The 20967-nt window shown below is 47.8% G+C and overlaps 1 protein-coding gene across 4 annotated transcripts in view; it reads left to right on the top strand.

Annotated features, from left to right (window-relative positions):
* Sdk1 (sidekick cell adhesion molecule 1) overlaps positions 1-20967 on the top strand; it is a 986485-nt gene that overhangs the window by 718136 nt on the left and 247382 nt on the right. For all 4 annotated transcript variants that reach the window (XM_063271861.1, XM_039089863.2, XM_039089864.2 and 1 more), the window contains 5 exons: positions 634-828; positions 2524-2640; positions 3780-3947; positions 6855-6957; positions 9966-10142. In XM_063271861.1, coding sequence (XP_063127931.1) covers positions 634-828; positions 2524-2640; positions 3780-3947; positions 6855-6957; positions 9966-10142 — 760 coding nt within the window. The remainder of the gene's footprint in view (positions 1-633; positions 829-2523; positions 2641-3779; positions 3948-6854; positions 6958-9965; positions 10143-20967) is intronic.

Raw genomic sequence — 20967 nt, 5'->3', positions numbered from 1 at the left:
TGGCAGGAGTTTTACATGCAAACCTGCCCAATCTTCACAGCCTGGGAAGTCCTGTTACGAACTTTGCCCTTATGTTAGGGTCTTGCTTCATTGCTGTAACTAAGTATCTGTCAGCTCAGCATGGGAGTTCAGCCCATCATGGCAGGGGTGCAGAGTATCAGGAAGGTGATGGTGGTGGTCACATTGTATTCACAGTCAAGAGGTTGAGAGAGGGGAAGACTAGGACTCAGCCTGTTTCCTCCTTTGTGTTCAGTTAAGGGCCCCAGCCCGTGCAGCGGTGCCACCCACATTAACCCCATCTAGAAGTTCCCAATAACCCTGGACCAGCCTTCCAAGCAGGGATAGATTCGGAGACATCAATCCTATCCTAAATTCAAGGGCAGTCGCAGTTGAAATCTTTCTAAATGAGTGGAAACCTAGGGCCCTCAGATGAGAGTAGGGAGGGCCCCTGGCCCTTGCTCATTTCTTCTTCCTCTTCAGACCTCTCAGTGTGGGTTTCTTCATGTGAGATGAGGGGTGTGTCCCCAATAGATGGGATGTGGTATGGGAAGATTGCCTTGGAAGACATTCAGTCCCCCCCCCCCGCCTACAGAGACCCCCTGGAATGCAATGTTTCTCTCTGTTCCTACCCAGGGGTTCCTCTTCCCACCCTCCAGTGGTACAAAGATGCTGTCCCCCTCAGCAAGCTCCAGAACCCTCGGTATAGAGTTCTCCCCAGCGGAGGCCTACACATTCAGAAGTTGAGTCCAGAAGACTCTGGAATCTTCCAGTGCTTTGCCAATAACGAAGGAGGAGAGATTCAGACTCACACCTACCTGGATGTGACCAGTAAGTAACAGTATGGCCAGCCTTCCGGTCAGACAGAGCTGCCCCTTTGCCTAAACACAGGGTGGTAGCATCCTGTCAGCTCCTGGGGTGAACAGACCGGGCCCTGTGGTAGGTGCTGAGCTAAGGAGAGCCAAGCCCTAGGCACACCTGCGAGCCTTGCTCCTTAAGGCTGAGTTGTCAGAGAGAGAGAGAGAGAGAGAGAGAGAGAAGAAAGAAAAAGAAAATCCCTTTTGAAACAAGTAGAAAAATATTTCCATTTTCTCTCCCTCTGGACAGAATCAGAAATACTATTGAATATATAGTGTTCTACTAATCTTTTCCTTTTGATCTTTTTCTTCTCCATTAAAAAAAATTTCATTCCCTACTTTAGTTTTATTGAACAATTATAGTTCTTTTGTGGGCTTCTTTTATTATCCCATTAGCAGAAATACCGCGGCACCCTGTCTTTGGAAAACTAAAATAAAAGAACAGGTTCTCACTGTATCTGCGGGTTTTCTCTCTAATCTCCCGCAGCTGTAACATTGTTCTTCTGAAATGAAATGGAATTTAGCCGTTACAGAATTACACCTTTCAAGTTTACCCTTTTGGAGGCAAAGTGCTGATTCTGCAGATGTGAGCGCCACCGGGGTGGGGCCGTGTATGTGTGCATGTGTGTGTGTGTGTGTGTGTGCGCGCGAGTGTGCATGGCACTGGTGGCTCCCTGTCATGTGTGAAGTGGTGGCTGGGTTCCTAAAATGCATGCGTGTGTTTTGGTAAACCGGGAGGTCACTGTCCTTGACCCCCGTGCCAGGAGTTACACTTGTCCTCCACACCAGAGCACAGGAGACCGGTCTTGCTTTGTGCGGTAGAAATAATATTGGGCTTGATGCCAGACACTCAATTTGCATCCATTGGAATTATTTAAAGCCTACCTTCCAGGATGTGGCCAGGGTGTTCTGAGGCAGAGATGACCAGATAGTTTGGGGTTAGTTTGTGTGTGTGTGTGTGTGTGTGTGTGTGTGTGTGTGTGTGTGTGTGTTTTCTTTGAAGGGTCTGGTAATAGTATGGTAGACTTTAAGGGGCATGGTCTGTGTCACAGCTATGTAGCACAGAACGCATGCTGTGCAGGAGGATGTGGGAGTGTATGGTGGGTGTCTGATCACCACCACCCCCAACCACCTATCTTACCATGTAGAAAAGAGTAGGTGGCACTGCCATGTGCCCAGTTTGGAAAACACCAGTACTTTGGCTGCATTTTACCCCAGCATGCCCCTCTTACATTCCTTCCACGCAGGATTGTGTGGCCCTCACACCACCTGCCTGTCCCCCATGAATAAAAAGAAGCCACAGCATGGAACAGGAGTCCTTGAACATGTTTTTCAGCTTTCAGAGTGCTCCCGGGAAGTGTAGTCGCGTCATCCTGTAGTTGACACAGTCTGTCACCTAAAGGACAAAAACAGTTGGTTTCTGTAGATAAACATGCTTCCTGGACCCCCGGAACTTCCCATAGGGCTTCCACATCCCTTTAGACACTAAATAATGACAGGTGATTCCTGAGGGGTCAATAACGCAGAGTTGGAGCCTCGCCAGAATGGCTACTGGGTTTTGACATAGTGATCCTTCCCTCTGATTGGTCCTGAGTTCTGTGTGATTCCCAGGCAGGCTTCTCAGAGGCGGTGCCACAGCTCACTGTTACCCCCCTCCTCCCCACAACAGATATTGCTCCTGCTTTCACCCAGCGGCCAGTGGACACTACGGTTACTGACGGGATGACGGCTGTCCTGAGGTGTGAGGTGTCCGGGGCTCCCAAGCCCGCCATCACGTGGAAGAAAGGCAGGTGGCTCTGCAGCGGCATGGCTGCTGTGGAAAACACTAGAATGTTGGCCACATTTTCCCCCTTCTCAATCACTGAGGGAAGACTGAGTCACGTTTATTGAATACCTCTGACAGGAACTAGATGCGAGGGTGCGGTGTGAGACAGGTGAACCCAGGCGTCTAGAAAACTTGGGGACTGGAGAAATGCTTCAGTCAGTAAAGTGTTTGAGCATAAGCATGAAGACGTGAGTTCAGTCCCCAGCACCCCTGTGTACCCAGCGTCACTCTGCAAAGCTGTGTACCTGTCATCCCGGAACAAGTGAGGCAGAGACAGGAGATCCTGGAGGCTTGTTGGCCAGACTGTCTAGCCCAGTCTATGAGCTCCAGTTCTCAGCCATAAACCTTATCTCAAAAAATAAAAAAATATATGAAAAGGACAGCCTCTACACATATGCACACATTTACATGTGAACCCGTGCGTGTGCATCTGCACAAGCATACACTTACAACCCGTACACAAGTGGTTCTCACCTTGTGGGTCCACTTTTGAGTAATCAAGTGATCCTTTTACAGAGACTTAGAGCCAACACAAAACATCGATCTTTACATTATAATTTATAGCAGTAACAGAATTACTGTAATGAAGTAGCAACAAAAATAATTTCACGGTTGAGGGTTGCCACAACATGCCAAACCGTATTAAAGGGTCACAGCATTAGAAAGGTTGAGAACCACTGCCGTACCCACATACATTTTTTTTTAAATAAGCAAAGTCAGTGGGAGTTAAAAGGTAGTAATAACTGTGTGAGTATGGCTGTCCTCTACCTAAGCCCTCAGCCAGGGCCATCTGCCCGCTGGGGCTCCTAAAGACATTGAGCCCTGGACGTGAGGTAAACAGGAGATGCAGACACCCAACGGCAAGGATTCCACACTCAGATGAGAACCTGTTTAACAGAATCTCACAGTGCCAGGCAGTGAGCACGTTCCTGGTGTTCACGATCCTCAGTGATGTTGGGAAAACCGCTTCAGGCATTTTGCACCCAGGATGCTCCCTTGGTGCGGCGTACTCTCCAACCAGCTGCCGCCCTCCCTAGCTGCCCTCCCTCGCCGCCCTGCCGGAGGCGGTGCCTCTAATGCACCTCTCTTCTGCTCTTCAGGGAACCACATTCTGGCTAGTGGCTCGGTCCGGATCCCTAGGTTCATGCTGCTGGAATCCGGGGGGCTGAGGATAGCCCCTGTCTTCATCCAGGATGCTGGCAACTATGCCTGCTATGCAACCAACACGGAGGCCTCTGTGAACGCGTCCGCCATGCTCACCGTGTGGAGTAAGGACCATTCTCTGAGAATCTACGGGGCACCCTGCTCCTATCTCCGTATCATGTGTCCCAGGGATATCAATCTCCTTAGATTTTTCTCCCTTCATCCAAAGAAAGTGATTGTTTTTACAACTAATTTATAGAAATCTGTTAAGTAATTAAATTTTCTCTTTCTGAAAGAATAATTAGGAGACATATGCAGAGATTCGCTGGGGCTGTTTCAAGAGCGGTAATGGATCGGCTTTTTCAAATCAGGAGACTTATTATACCCGGTTGGCTGAAATAGCTAAACTAATGTTTTGATTAATTTTATAAGAAAATTGAATTAATCATTGATATCCTAAAGAAAGTATTTAGAAGTCTAAGCAGATTGCTCCATCGATAAGATACTTGGTCTGCAATTAAGAGTTTGATCCCCGGCACCCACATAAAATCAGGCATACACCAGTAACCCCAGTGCTATAGAAAGAAATACAGGAGGAGGCCGGGGCTCACTCGACAGTCAGTCTCATCTTGTACATCTCTGGGTACAGCAAGAGACTCTGTCTCAGGAAATAAAATGGAGAATTATTAAGAAAGACACCAGACATAGACCTCTGGCCTCCACATGTACACATACATGTGCACGCGCACACACACACACACACACACACACACACACACACACACAACCATGTGTGTACACACAGCAGAAAGTACTTTTTCTATACCATCTGATGTGCAACTGCTTTACGCAGGGATGTTTCCTGTAGAAGCAAACAGTGGGAGCATCCTTTGTCCCTCCAGCCTTTGCCAGCCTCAGCTGTAGGTCCCTGGTTCTTGAAGTACAAAAAGAATTGCTTTCTGTCCAGTGATGATCCGGACACCAAATGTCCCCTGCCTCCAGTGTGTAAATGCTCTTTCCTTTCGTTACTTCAGTTCCCTTTACTAACAGCTCACTTTTCAAATGGAAGATACGGTCAGTTCTAAAGATACACATGCACACACATGACCACGAATGTACACACACACACACACACCACTTCCACTCATATCTTGCACATTCTCGTATACCATCACTGTACATTTTGATAAATGACCCTTGTAATGGAATTTTTGAGATTATTTTCAATTATATGTATGCGTGTTGGGGTGGGGGGTAGAGGCTATGTACATGAGCGTGGGTGTCTGCAGAAGCCAGAACAGGGCTTTCCATTCTCTGAAGCTGGACTTACGAGCAGCTCACCTAGGTGCTGGGAACTGAACTCAGTCCTCTACAAGAGTAATAGGCGTGCTTAACCACTGCGCCATTTTTCTAGTCCCAAATAACCCTTTAAAAATGTTTTATTAGGTGTTCTCGAAACAGCAAGAGACTCCTTTTTTTTAAAGCTTATTTAAATCCCTATGATATCTGCAAAGTACTAACAGGCAGGTTTCATTATGTTTGGAGGTTGGAGTCAAGCGGGTCCCATGCACGGGGAAACGTTAGCTTCACACTCACAAGCTTGTGGAAAAGGGAAAAATGAGGTCTGACTCTCCATAGATCATGCTCCAGAAACTTCTGTTGATCTGTTGAAGACCACAGAACCGTGCTAAGGTTCTGTGCTAAGCTTAGGACTGTGCTAAGCGACACTCTGAGCTCAGTGCCCAGCAGACTTACCCACGTTGCTCAGTCTAGCTGTCTGTAATAGTCCCATGCCCTCTCATGGGCAAAGACTGTAAGACTCGGGAACTTTTCCTGATACACAGCTAGCAGGTCATTATGTTGGGCCTCAAGTGAAGCCCTGGGACATAGAAGTTCTAGTTCTGTGTGTGGTGCTAGAGTGGTGTCCCCTGACTTGTGTGTGGCTGACTGTGGGGAAGCTGGTGTCTGCAATAGCAGCCGTGGGTTCTGGGGGCCTTGGATGTGGGGCGGCCAATAGTCTCTCACCAGCAGTGTGGTCCTGGGTAACTCACAGTGGGCCTGGGTATCCACACTCACTCTCAAGCGTTGGATCAATGACAACTGTCACAGAGTTGTTCTTTTGATAAAATCAATCCACACACACAAAAGTGACTTCCAGAGTCACAGGGCGCTGTGTGGACACTAGAAATTTTAAGGCAATAATTATCTTAGTGAAGAATGTAGATATTATTTACCTGCTACTTACGTATGTGTTCGTTTATAGCACCAGGGATTAAGCCTAGGACTTCCACCACCGAGCCACATCCCCAGCCCTCTTTTTACCTTTCTTGTGAGAGAGGGATAAGTTGCTGCTCTTAAACTTAGCCTGTAATCTACAGAGCACGAAGTCACTCCACAGCCCGAGCTGGCCTTGAACTTGTGATCCCCCTGACTCATTCTCCGTCTCTGCTCCTGCTTTAAGAGTCCAGACTTTAGGCTGGAGAGACAGCTCAGACAGTCCGATGCTTAACCTGCAAGCCTGAGGCCCTGAGATGGATTCTCAGAACCCACATAGCAGAGCTGGGAGCGCCGGCCATGCCTGTCCTCCTATGATGGGGACTGAGAGGCAGGCAGATACTGGGGGCTCACAGGCCAGCAGGCCTCCCCTACTTGGTGAGTTCCAGGCCAGTGAGACCCCGTCAGAAACACAAGGTAGACAGTTTCAGAGGAGCAACCGCAGATATTGACATCCACAAAACACACACAGAGACACTCTGAAGGGTCCAGACTCTAAATGTTTCCACATGGTCTTTGTCTCTCTGTTCTGGGGAGTTCGGAGATCGGGGATGACTTAGGAGCGGGGAGATGCTACTGCCCCCAGCCAGGCTCGTTTTCCACTCCCTGAACATCGCTGATCGGTTCCATTTACACCCGTTTTTGCCAAGATGAGAGGGAATTTGGAGGCTTTGATGTCAGATGACCAGTTCATGATCCCCGAGGGCACAGGCTCGCACACCGCTGACTTCATCCGGCTGTGACTTGTGTTGTTTCAGATCGAACGTCCATCGTTCACCCTCCAGAGGACCGCGTAGTGATTAAGGGGACGACAGCCACCCTGTGCTGCGGAGCCACCCACGACCCTCGGACCTCTCTCCGGTGGCTCACACTGTTCTCGTTCTTTAGGACTGGTTAAGATTCCTTGGGTTAATGGTGGTGGTGGTGGGGGAGTCCAGATGAGAAGGGAGAGTTGGGGGGGGGTCTTTGATTTTAGCAGCAGACCTCTCTGATGATGGCGTCTCCCAGTGGCGAGCTCCATCATTAATCACAGGAATCCGTCTTCCATTCCCAGACGTATGTATTATTTACAGTGGGCTATGCTCTACCGCGTGGCTTCAGCAGAGCTTCGTGTAATTTCTCTGCCAAGGTTAATGCACTGTCTGTAGAATGCACTTGTCGGGGGCTGATACTTAATGAGACAAAAATCCAGAGGGGTGGAATAGGATTTCCGTGGGGTTGATGCGGAAGCTCTGCAATGCCTAAGACGGGCTTTCTACCCTGCAAGGACAGTTTTTCTGTACAGCAGAGAGAAGGAAGGCGTGCAGGCATCCAAGACAGTAAAAGGGAAACATGGGCAGAGGAGGGAGCCAGGAGACTTGGCCATTCTCCGAATGCCAAGTGGGACATCATGTAGACCGGAAGCTGATGATGATAACTGTGGCACTTGGGCTGGGTATGTGGCTGTCATACAGTGCTCAACTAACGCACACGAAGCCCTGGGTTCCATCCCCAGCACTGCATACACGGGCCGCGTGCCTGCAATCCTAGCACACCAGAGGTGGAAACAGGAAGGTGAGAAACAGGAAGTTATCCTCAGACACATAATGATTCACGACGGGAATCACTGTCTCAAAGCAAAAATAAGAAGGTGGTAGGCATGGTGGCATAGACTTTCGTCCCAGCACTGGGGAGGCAGAGACAGGCAGACCTCTGAGTTCAAGGCCAGCCGAGTCTACATAGCAAGTTCCAGGACGAGGGCTACATGTCGAGACCCAGTCTGAAAACCCAAAACAGACAAAACAAAGTCCAAAACCAAGCCACTTCGGGTAAGCAAGAGCCTGGCAGCAGACGGGTGGCCCTCAGCACTGAGCCCTGCCTCAAGGAACAGGGGAGTTGTAGCCTTTCAGACTCAACCCTGAAAATAAATCAAGCGGGAGGGGAGTAGATGGAGAGACAGAGAGAGAGAGAGAGATCCCACAGCACCGTCACCCCCGACTTAGTTCTAAAAGGCTGCACTTAGTCACAGGGATAGAATCGGAGTTCACACTGAGCAGAGGGGATGGCTCAGCACACACTGAGGACTGCGTTCAGACACTTGACCCTCCTCCACCCCATCAGCGCAAGTGTTTGGTAAACCATCCATTTCTCCCTCCCCTCCCCCTCCCAGTCCCTCCAGAGTTCTAGGGCTGGAACAAATAGGAAGCATAACATTAAAGGCTACTGAGGGAATCCTGGGAGACCTACCCAGAGACCTCGTTCACACCTAGAGAAAAATCCAGTCACTGTAAAGGCAGCAGGACATGGGGTTGTTTAAGAGCTCAGAGGCATCCGCTTGAATGGTACCTTTGCAGCACTTCATGTGATCAGTGGAAGAGGCCGCCTTCCTGTGAAGGATTTGGGCTGTCCCCACTGTAGAGGGACCCAGGATATTCAGGGCAATCTCTCCTTTCTCTTCAAGTGGACTCTCTCCTGTTGTCTCTTGTGTTGCTGGGTGACCTCCTGTGACTAATTCATGAAAATTTGTGTTGTGAATACGCAGGGCAGCAAGGGCTGGCACATTTTGAAAATGTGATCAAATTCTTCTAATAAAGAGAACCAGAACTTTCATCAATCCAGCCATCGCTAGTGCCTTGCCCAGGGACATTTAGTACTGGACAGGCTCTTAATTGAGTCTGTATTGGAAAAGAAAAATGTACCAAAATGGCCATAAAGATTAAACGAGGAAGAAAGGTAGCATCAGAGATAGACTGCCGGTGCAGTGGGCCTTCAGTGGTGAGATGCCTTGAACTTTGCTCAGGAGGTGGAGGTGCCTCCCTGGGGGTCTTAAGCTTATTACCAAGACAGGAGAGCTAGGTGGGTTCAGTTCAGTAAGTGACAGGTCTGCCTCTGACCCACAGAGTCCCTATCTGCTCAGACAGATATTCATTGTCCTATTTGTTTATTCTCTCTCTCTCTCTCTCTCTCTCTCTCTCTCTCTCTCTCTCTCTCTCTCTGTGTGTGTGTATGTGTGTGTGTGTGTGTGTATGTATGTGTGTGTTCCCATGTGCATATACATGTGCAGGTGCATGTACACCTACTTGCACATGGATGGGGAGGTCAGAGGTGTATGCCTTTGAGGGCTCTTTACTTCACTTACAGAGACAAGATCTCTTGCTAAACCCCAATTCAGCTAATCTAGCAGCCAGCTTGCTCTGGGGATCCCTCTGGGATTACAGGTGGGCTGGCTACCATACCCACTCGGCTTTTAGGCAGGTGCTGGAGAGCTCAACTCCAGTCTTAATGCTTGTACAGAAAGTGCTTTATACCTTGAGCAGTTATCCTGGTCCTCCACCTTGTTTTGAAGCAGGGTCTTTCACTTAACCAGGAGCTCATTGGTTAGGCTAAACCTGGGGAACAGCAAGCCCTTGGGATCTACCTGATTTTGACCCTCTAGTGCTGAGTCCCCATCCCTAGACTTTTCATGTAGATTCTGGGAATTAAACTCAGGTCTTTTTGAATGACGGGCAAACACCAACTAAACTCTTCCTGCAGCCATCACTGTCCAGCTTTCATCAACAGAGCATCCATCAGCTTTCTATAGATTATCTGAGGCGTCTGCCTGGCACCACCTCACCATGTGTCTGTGTGAATGTATGCTGCCCGTGTGCTGTTGTCTACAGAGGCAGAAGAAGGTGTCAGATCATCACAGCTGAAGTTCTAGGTTGTGAGCCACCTGACTTGGGTGCTGGGACCCAAACTTGGATCGTCTGGAAGAGCAGGGCACACTGTTAACCACTGAGCCATCTCTTCAGGCCCAAACTCATTCTTTAAAAAAAAAAAGTTTAACTTGGTAATTTTTACTCTGTTCTCCAATTCAGTTTGTGATCAACCCTCTGCTTGGCCCACAGCTACGTTTGGAAAAAGGACAACGCGGTCATCACACCATCCAGCAGCTCCAGAATTGTGGTGGAGAAGGATGGGTCACTTGTCATTAGCCAGACGTGGTCAGGGGACATCGGGGACTACACCTGTGAAATTGTATCAGAGGGAGGGAACGACTCCCGAACGGCACGGCTAGAAGTGATGTGAGTACCGAGCCTCTCCTGTCTCCAGACTTCCACATGACCACACTTAACCCATGGCTGCACAAATGCTGTCCCAGCCATCAGCCCAAGGCCAGCACAGCCCACCATTTAGCTGTGTATGATGGCAAGATCTTTTCTTTGTGTGTGTGTGTGTGTGTGTGGTGTATGTGTGTGGTATGTTTGTGTGTGTGTCTATATGCGTTTGTATATGTGTGTATACGTGTGTGTTTGTGTGTGTATTGTGTATATGTATATATGTGTTTGTATGTATATGTGTGTATATGTATGTATATGTGTGTGTATGTATGTGTGTATGTATGTGTGTTTGTGTGTGTTTATGTGTATATGTGGTGTGTGTGTGTGTGTGTGTGTGTGTGTGTGTGTGTGTGTTTGGAGAGGTCTATGTACATATGTTGGGCATAGGGCTGGGCAGCATGGAGGCCAGAGGTCAATTTCAGATATCATTTCTACACCTTGTTTGTTGTGACAGGGTCCTTATTCTTACCTGGAACCTTCTGATATGATTATTCTGACTGGTCAGGGAACCCTAGAAATCTGCCTGCCTCTATTTCTCCAATACTGCAATTACAAGCATATGCCACAATATGTAAAGTTATTGTTCTGGTTTTGGTGATCAAACTCATGCCTTCATGATTGCAAGACAAGCACTTTACCAACTGAGCTATGGCCTCAGTCCATCTTTCCTCTCTTGTTTCCTTCCTTCCTTCCTTCCTTCCTTCCTTCCTTCCTTCCTTCCTTCCTTTCTTCCTTATATCTCCACCCTGTCTTCACCTCTCCCCACACCCTTTGGCCCCATTCTTTATTTGGCTTCAAAATCAAAATGTTTCATTCTTACATAGGTGTGCTCACAGGTCACCGTCCCCATGAGTCCTTCATATCCCCGCACAGACAGCCTGTCATGAACGCTGTCTACCTCATGGCCTTTATGTGGGAATGAGTTCCGTGTGCCTGCCCATTAGAGTGGTGACAATATCAGGTCTCCCTATCCAAAAGTCCAGAGCCAAGCCACCAACTAGGCCTCCAAGTGAAGTCAGCTCCAGATGACACCTCCCATTAAGTCTTTCACAGTCCTTCAGAGAGCTGTCCCATTGCTTCTGATTTAGACCTCTCTGTAGGTCCTGGGCTCAAGCATGAGCCATTGATATACGGTGCCCCTCCAGATCCTAGGCTCCCTTTTTGCTCACAGAGCAGGAAGCCAAAAGCCCTACTGGCAATGTCCACTGTTTCAACATGTTATATATATATATGCCCTCCCAGACCATCCCTGAGCACAGAAACAGAAAATACAACCTGCAAAGAAAGAACCAAAACCTCACAGTTGCTAAGACAGGATCTGGTGTCTGGTGCCCATCTGCCCACCCATTCCATCCACTGCAGGGCATGCTGGGCCATCAGAAGGAAACCATGAGAGACTTTTCTTACAGCTCTGCCCACCTTGATGCAGGACGGATTCTAAAACACAGAAGGCATCCCCTAAAAATAGCATCAGAACACTTTGCGTCCCACCGCGTCTCATTTGTCTTTGAATCCCCAGTGTCTGCCGAAAGGATTAAGAATGAAGAGAGTGCCTGCAGAGAGCCGAGCCAGGCCTTCTCTGTGTGTCCCATACACTCAAGAACGAGCAAATGCTAGCTCTCCAAATCAGAGGAATTTAAAAGGTCCATGACTATGCCGGAGAGGTGGCTCGGCAGTGAAAATCACGTGCAGTTCTTGCTAAGGACTCAAGTTCCTATCTTAGCTCCTACATTGGTGATCTCATGACTGCCTGTAACTCCAGCTCCAGGGGATCTGACACCCTCTTCTGACCTCTGCCAGCACCCACACACACTCACACATGCCTAAAAGATACAAACAATCAAAGTTTAATGGCAGGGCTGGGATGTGGTCCATGGGTAGAACACTTGTCATGCATGCATGCACGCACTGCATTTGGATGTGTAGCAACAATATTAAAAGTGGGTACAACGGATACCTATGATCCCAGCACTTGGGAGGGACAGACAAGTGGATCACAAGGGCTTGCTGGCCAGGTAGTTTATCAGCACTGTTTAGTACCGGTTAAGTAACAGTTGCTGTCTCAAATAACGAGGTAGAGAGTGATGGAGGGAGATACCTGTGTGAACCTCTAACTTTCACATATGAGCACGTGCATGTGTGCACACACACAGGGGTGGGGATGGGGGATTAGTGATGTGCAGCACCCAGTCCAGAAAGTCCTAATGTACATTCTGAAACTGAAACTGAAACAGTCCCGTTCTTCCTCCTATCTACCCCCTCCAGTGTGACTCCAATTCCCCTTAGACACTGATCATCCCTGGGGAGCAAAGTCACCCTTATTAGCCATGATGATCCTTGAGCCCAGTACAGACCTTAAGAGCAGCGTTCGGGCCTATGGGTCCCCTCCACCTCTCCTGTCAAGACTGAAGCCCTGAGACCCCTGAGCTCTCTCAGTCATGCCCTATCATCAGCTTCCTACCGCCTCCATGGTGCAGCTTGTGTCCCCTGCTGGTGTCACCCATGGGTTCCTCCTGCTCATGTATCCTTTAGCATTCAGTCCCCAAATGCTTTCCTGTCATTCAGTCATAGGTGCCTCCCAATTTGTCCTGGCCCATCCTCCTCATATCATCAGCCACATTGGAAGAGAGAGGGCTACCATCCAAACCCTTTCCTCTCAGAAGTCCCTCGGCGTAAATAAATGTTTGCCTTCTAGGTGCCTAGCTTACCCACAGGTGCCCAACCCCAGTGAGAACACATTGAGTGGTTGTTGGCTGAAAGCGTGTAGGAATCCATTGATGATTACATGCTTTAGGCCTCTACTCCTCTCTTACCTTCAGCGTGTGTTGTAGGAATAAACATACACCTATCAAAAGCCCAGCTCTGCTGCCCACCTCAGCTCAAGATTTCAAAGAAAAAAAAATCACTTTGACGATGTTGGAGAACACAGCCAGTGAATTCTCATAATTCTCCATGCTATTCACATTTTTTTTAAACTACCTTGGAGAACTCTTAGATCATCCAGTCTGGGTATCAAATAAATAAGTGTTAGCAGTTCATAAAGGCTCCGTCAGCACCAACCCAGTTGCATACTTCCAATACAGCACATTTTTTTTATTCTGCACCGTTTTTATGTTCTGCTGATTTACATATCTTCCCCACTATATACTTATTTGATTTCCTCTAAGTAAAATACATTTTTTAGCAAACATTGCCGTATGTATAAAATAATAGGCTTTTTGCGATGGTGAAACACCTCATTGCTAGAGATAGAAATATTTGCAGATCTGTGATTCAAACCAATTTGGGTGCCGCAGGCTGCGGAACTGATTCAGAAGGCTGTAGGCCCCTGGGAGTTGCTGGTGTAATAAACACAGTACTCTTCCAAGTCGGAATGAATGGGGAGAGTGGTATATTGCTGCATCTGGAGAGCTCTTGGGACTGGGGAGATGGTTCAATCAGTGAAATGCTTGCCAGGCAGGTATGAGGGCTTGCATAGCGATGTCCAATGCCTTTATGAAACACAGGGTGTGATAGCATGTGCCTGTAATCCTGGAGGTGGGAAGGCAGAGACCGGCCAATCCCTAGAGCTTCCTGGGCAGCCAGTCTCGCTGAATTGCTAAGGTTCAGGTTTGGCCTCTGTTCAGACTCTGTCTCAGAAAATGAGATGGGTAGAGTCAGTGAGAAGACTTGGTGGGTAAAGGAACCTGTCACACAAGTCTTGTGATCTGAGTTCAATCCCCATATCTGACAGAAAGATGGGAAGAAACAGGTCACTTTATATAAGCTGTTCTCTGGACTCCACGTGCACATGTGTGCTTGCACATAAACGCACACCACATACACTCACACGCACACACTCACACACACTCATACACACACTCACACACATATACAAACACACACAGACACACACACACAAACACACACATACACACACACATACAGAGACACACATACTCACACACACTTATTCACACATACACACTCACTCACACACACACACTTATTCACACATACTCACTCACACACACTCACACACAGACATATACAAACACACACAGAGAGACACATATACTCACATACACACTCACTCACACACACATACAAACACATACATACAAGCACACACACTCATACTCACACACACATACACACACACTCACACACACACATACAAACACACACACATAGACTCACACACTCTCATACACTCACTCACACACACATACAAACACACACAAACACACACATACACACACATACACACACTCACACACACATACTCACACACACACAAACACACACATACACACACTCACACACACATACTCACACACACATAGAAACACACACACACTCACTCACTCACACACACATACACACACACCACAAAGCCACACTGACACATACCACAAAGACAAGTCACACTGACATACATACAGAGATCTGGGGACACCACAGCACCAGCAGTGGCCAGAGTGATGATGATAGCCACAATTCCGAAATGGAGGGCATTGTGTGCTTCTCGGAGAAACTTCTAGTCCAGCACGGTCACATTTCCATGATTACTTAGATAGCAAATAAATGCATAAGGAAGAAAAAGTGAATATTGCCAAAGAGACTGAGAGGTACTTAGACCCAAACAGTGTCCTTCAAAAGCCTGAGAGAGCCTGAGTCCCCTTTTCTTCCACTTCAGTTAAAAGCCACTTCGTTAAATATAGGAATTAGGGCTGGGAGATGGCTCAGTTGGTAAAGTCTGCACCTGGCAAGCACAAGGACAGGAGTTTGATCCCTAAAACCCACATTAAAGAAAAAAAGAGGGAGGGTCCCTGGAGCCCACTGCTCAGCTAGTGTAGACTAATTGGTGAGCTCCTATCCTGAGAAAGACCCCATAATACAAGTAAAAGCATTGACAGCTCCTGAAGTATAATATTAATGTTGACCCCTGCCCTTCATACACAGGTATACACACCTGAACACACACACACACACACACATATGCACACACACATACACACGCACAAGTACACACATATACACGTGCGCACATGCACACACCCACATGCACACACACATACACACAAGCACACACACACTCACATGCACACACACATGTACACACCCACATGCACACACACACATACACAAATGCACACACACGTGCACACATACACATATTACACACACACATACATACTCACATGCACACACACACGTGCACAACACACTCACACATCTATTTATCTGTTGAGCATTTACAGAGAACTGTTCAAAGACCCAGTGGGATGTGCCCACGCTCGTTTGCTCCGTGGTTGATCATTCTAGCAGGAAGCTTTGCCTCAGGTAGAAGTTGGCTGAGTGACGCTTCATGCCCATATCACTGGTAACAAGGCTGTTGATTACAGCAGAACCGTCACGAGTCAGGCTGACCATAGTCCCGCCCCACCTTACCGTGGGACTTGGAGCAGGTTACCTTGCTCCTCTACCTCCGTTGGCTCAGCTTACAGACGGGACATGACAGCACTGACTTCACAGGGTTGTCATGGAACAGAATCAGCCAGCGTTTCTTCAGTTCCAGACTGAGCCCAGTAGAAGAGAGACTCGCAAGAAAATAAAGCTCCTATGTTTTTTGTAACTCCACCACAGGAAGAGCAACACTGCCTCTTCTGTTATGGGTCTCTCTGCTTTGAAGCTGGATGCTTCCATCCCTGAGACTGTGTAGCCTCATGACCACCTGACATGACTCCTGACACTGAGCCCTCAGTGCCTACCTCAGCCAAGTATACAGTAGGTGCCAATAAATGCCTAAGTATGCCTCATACCACTTACTCAGTTAAAACAGGAGGGCGTGTTTGCATTATCTGAGAAAACAAGGTATGTAGGCTCTGACTTAATCCCCTCTATAAAATTCTAGATGGTTCTGTGGCATATCCTATGCATTAGCAGCAGAGATCTTCATCAGTAAACACTGTCACCTTGAAGGCTAGCGTTGTAGCTCAGTTCGTAGAGTGCTTGCCTGGAACACATGAGGCCCTAGGTTCAATCCCCAGCATGGGATAAGACCAGTCTTGGTGGTGCACACTTGTAACCCTAGCTTTAGGAAGGTTGAAACAGTAGGATTCAAAGTCCAGCCTTGGGTTCAGTTCCCAGCACAGAATAAAACTGGCTGTGGTGGTGTGTATCTGCAATCTAAACTTTTGTGGAGCAAGAGGGAAGATTAGTTTACAGTGACTCAGCCCCATAGTGAGTTCAAGGCCAGCCTGGGATACATGAGCTTGTCTCAGAAGGTGTATATGAAGGAGTGATTTAGTGAATGGAAGGGCTGTGCCCCCACAAAAGCTGCCGGGGCATGGTGGTCTGTCTGTAGTTTTAGCTCCCTGAAAATGGAGGTAGGGAATGCCTGGAGCAAACAAGATAGCTAGACTAGCCAAATTAGTGCGCTCCAAGTTCAAAGAATGACTAATGTGGTGTGTGATCAAGGAAGACACCTCAGCCTCCACATTCACATGCATACATCTGCACACACGTGCAAGCATGCACATACACACATACACCAACCACATAGACACAAGTCAAAGTCCGAGGTCATCCTTGGCCACATAGCATGTTCAAAACCAGTGTGGGACACCTAAGACCCTGTCTCAAAAACAACAAAACAAACAAAAGCATTGTCGTTCTAAGCTTTGATCCTGTCTTTCCTTCTAGTGCTGCAATGGCAGGATCACAGTCCTGGGGTGACCCTGTGTCCCCCAAAGCATCTTGCCCTATTGAACGTGGCAAAAAAACAAAAAACAAAAAACAAAAAAACAAAAACCAGGTTCCTAAGGCGTTAAAGAGTGATTAATTGTTCAATCATTTAAAGACCCAATTAGCATCACCTGGCTTCTCCAGCAGTCTAATTCTTAGCGGCCTGAAAAACAGAGAAAACCTAATTTACTGAGCTGGCTGGAAGGCTCAGACCATGAGGCATCGGGAGAGGATTCTTTCAATAAAACTACTTCTGACAAAGACATAATAAGGAGTGAACAATCTGACGCCATCCCCCATGGTTATCAGGCTGCCCGTCTTCCTCCTCAGAGCAAAGTGGAAGAAGATGGGTTTGACCAAGTCATGATTTGCGCATCAAAGGGGCAAAGCTCTTCTGATGGAGAAAGACTGACCTGGTCCTCTTTCTCAGGAGCAATTCTCTCTTGATCACAATTTTACCAATTGTTCAAAACTGCTCCTCACTCACAAACACCACCCTCCCCATCTCTCCTGTCCTGTACAAGCTCCATTTACTGTGGCCGTTGTTAATGTCCAATAATTCTGTGGTGTAAGTGACTTGGTGCCAATTTCCCTGTTCCATTTCCATTGCAAGGTGACTCAGGACTGGTCCCCATTTCCATTGCTCCTTCTCTCTTTGGTTTGTCCCCACGGGGTATTTCCTGATCCAAAAGTAACTCAGGACAAATGACTTAAAGGTGGTGCTATTAGCATACCAAAGCACAGGCTGATCACCAGGGTCACTCAGTGCTAAGGCTCCACTCAGCTTTACCCACCCCACCCTACCCTAAACTTCCTTTCTGATAAGTTCTGTAAAACCCAGTATGGTGCAGTGGGAGGGGGTGCCTTAGTGGGCCTATGCTGAGGCTCCCTTTGTCCCGCCAGGTACCAGCCATAAAGTAGGTCTAGTATAAAATGAAAGTTTGGGGGGAGCCTGGGAAGAGGGGTTGAAAAGTAGAGGCAGAGAAAGAGAGGAGACAAGAAGGACTGAGAGAGAGAGAGGAGAGAGAGAAAGAAGGGAAGAGGCCAACAGGAAACACTTAGAGGGGGTAAGGGGAAGGAAAAAGAGGGGATAGAGGGAAAGAGAGAGAGAGGGGAGAGGGAGAGAGGCCAGAGAAGTGGGGGTCAGAGAGAGAGAAAAGGGTCAGAGCACAGGAGAGGCCAGTCACTTTATAGCATACCAGACACCCACCTGGCTGTTGTTCATCAAACTGTTGGGCAGAGCCTAGAAGGAAGGCTAACAAGCTCACACCTTCCCCCAGCTTCTGAGACCTATATGACTCTGCCATTTGGGTACTCTCTACACTCTCTTGTCCCTCTCTCCTGGTCTCCTCTTCCCACATGCTCTTCACTTTCTCCCTCAGTTCCCAACCCCACCTCTCACGGCTCAGTTCAGTCCACAACTGTCTCTCCCCACTCTGGATGCTTCCATATGCCTAGGGCTATATCTCTCTCCTATCTACAATAAAACCTTCCCCTCAACCGTACCTCAGAGCGGTCATGTCCTCACTTCATGCAGTCATAACCCTCTGAGAACCTCCCAAAATATCATTCATCCACCCTTCGCTTAAAGTTGGCAGTGACATGCTTGGGTATAGTCTACTCCTATTGGTTAAGATGTTCTGGATGGATTCAGAGTACATGAAAGCCTTAATTATCTGTTACTGGCCTGTTGCTCAAAGGTTTTCCCATGATAACCGTCTTGGGAACATAGGAGAATGCTTCTGCCTTGTGCTTGGATGTCTCAGTGGTTAGAGCACTTGCAGCATAAGCATGAGACCCTGAGTTTGGATCCTTAGCACCTATGTAAAAAGCCACCTCTAGTGGCATGTGCCTATAATCTCAGGACTGGGGAGGCAGAAACGGGAGCCCGTCTAACTGAATCAATGAGCTCCAGGTTCGGTGAAAGACCCTGTCTCAAGGCAGAGGTGACTGAGAAAATTATTGAATGTCTCCAGCTTCCTTCCATCCCACAGAAGCCAGAAATGGAGATGACACTCTAGCCTTTAATCCCATGGCTTATTCTTGGTTTGTGTAAAAATGAATATCACCAACTTGACAGGCTCTAGAATCACCAAGAAGCCGAAAGTGACCTTTGGCATCTACAGACACATGAACATGTGATGAGACACACACATACATGTAAGCATGTACGCATACATGCACACACACACTAAATACATTTAAAAAAAGTCCTGCCCCATGTGAGCTCCTGGGTCTTACTGTGTGTGCATAGGACAGCCCTGGGCAAAGGCTGTGGTCTGTGTGCACATCTTCATCTGCTGATGGAGATCATTCTGCGTCCACTCTGTGACCTGGAGCACTGGCCACTCCTGCTGATTTTCAAGTTTGTGTTTGTTGTGTCAGACCGGCTTCTATTATGGGACCGTCTTTGCAGTGAAATTCAGACACTAATTAATTGGAATTAGCACAGACCTTACAAGTCAAGGGCATAGACTCTAGAACAGCTCCAAGCTTCGGGCAGCAGCTGGGAGCTCCGGGCTTCCACACCACCTACCAAGCTAACCAGCTGGGGCTTCCCCTATGCCCTCAGCTGCAGAGTCTCTACACAGAGCTGTGACTCTGACTGCAGGTTTTCATAAAGGGGGGGAAATGCATGAGCAGACTGCTAATGAGCTGGAGAGTTGGGAAACATCTAAATCTGGGCGTGTATGGGGTGGCTATAGTGGGAGGCTGTGCACATGCTCTGGGTGGAGGCAGGCATGTATGCATATGACATACGGGGCAAGATCGGCCAGTTCCACATCTACGTATGTACGGCTTCCTCGTCTTACCTCATGACACCAGCCAAGGATGCTCAGCAAAGCCACATCCTCTAGACGTTTCCTGATTGGCTGACTGCTTGGTACATTACTGAATGGCTCCAGCTTCCTTCCGTCCCACAGAAGCCAGAAATGGAGTTGACACTCTAACCTCTAATCCCATGGCTTATTCTTGGTTTGTGTAAAAATGAATATCACCAACTTGACAGACTCTAGAATCACCAAGAAGACACACCTCTGGGCATTTTAGGGTTATTTTGGGGGGATTTGGGGTTAACTGAAGCAGGAGGACCCGCCTGGATATGGGCAGTGCCATTCCATGGGCTGGAGACTTGGGCTGAATAGACAGGGTAACAGAGCCTAGCATTTGTCTCTGTCTGCTTCTCCCCTGTGGATGCAATGTGAGCACCACTCCTGCGGCCATGCCTTCCCACGGTGTTGGACTGTACCTTCAGACTGTGAGCCAAAGTAGACCTTCCTCCTTAAGTCGCTTTTGCCAGGCATTTTGTCACAGCAATGAGTACAGTAACAAATGGTCACTTTCTACTAAGGACCACTCAACAACTTTGGTTTTGTTTCAGACCAGACCTAATCTATCTTGGAGGAAACAAAAAGAAATGGGACTTGAGAGTGGATATTTCCATCCTGCCCCACCCCTCAAATAGTGTTTATTGGGGTCTAATGGAGGCTTGGTTATCAGACAAGTCAAACAGAAGGAGCTGCTTCTTGTCTGATTTCTACTTGAGTCACAGTGAAGGAGGACACAAGACAATATTCCACACTTGTGTGCTCATACACAACACAGTTATACCTCTATGAGAAATGTTCGTTTGCTAGCGGGTACATGGATGAGAGAACTACGCTTAAGAAGCTGAGCACAAACAGCCTCATCAGTTCTGAAATAGGACGGGTACATTTCTTTCTGGGCCATGCTGGGGATGGAAAGGGGTCTAGCGGGAGCTATCACCCTCAGCCCACAGGGACATTTTTTAAATGAAAAGTATCAGCTTTGGGGCTGGGAAGAGGGCTCTGTCAGTAAAGTATTTGCTGTGCAAGCATGAGGACCTGAGTTTGGAGCCCCAGCACCCACATAAAAAGCTGAGTATGTCCAGATTTGAGGTGTGTGGGGCTGAAAGGAGTAGAAGGAGGGCAAACTGTAATCGGGATATATTGTAGGAGAGAAGTATCTTTTGTGTGGGGTTTGGGGTTGTTTTGTTTTTGTTTTTATGGTTTTGTTTTTGGTTTTATGAGACCAGGTT

Source organism: Rattus norvegicus, chromosome 12 (genome assembly GCF_036323735.1).
Source record: "Rattus norvegicus strain BN/NHsdMcwi chromosome 12, GRCr8, whole genome shotgun sequence".
Lineage (NCBI taxonomy): Eukaryota > Metazoa > Chordata > Mammalia > Rodentia > Muridae > Rattus > Rattus norvegicus.
This window is presented reverse-complemented; position numbering and strand designations above follow the sequence as displayed.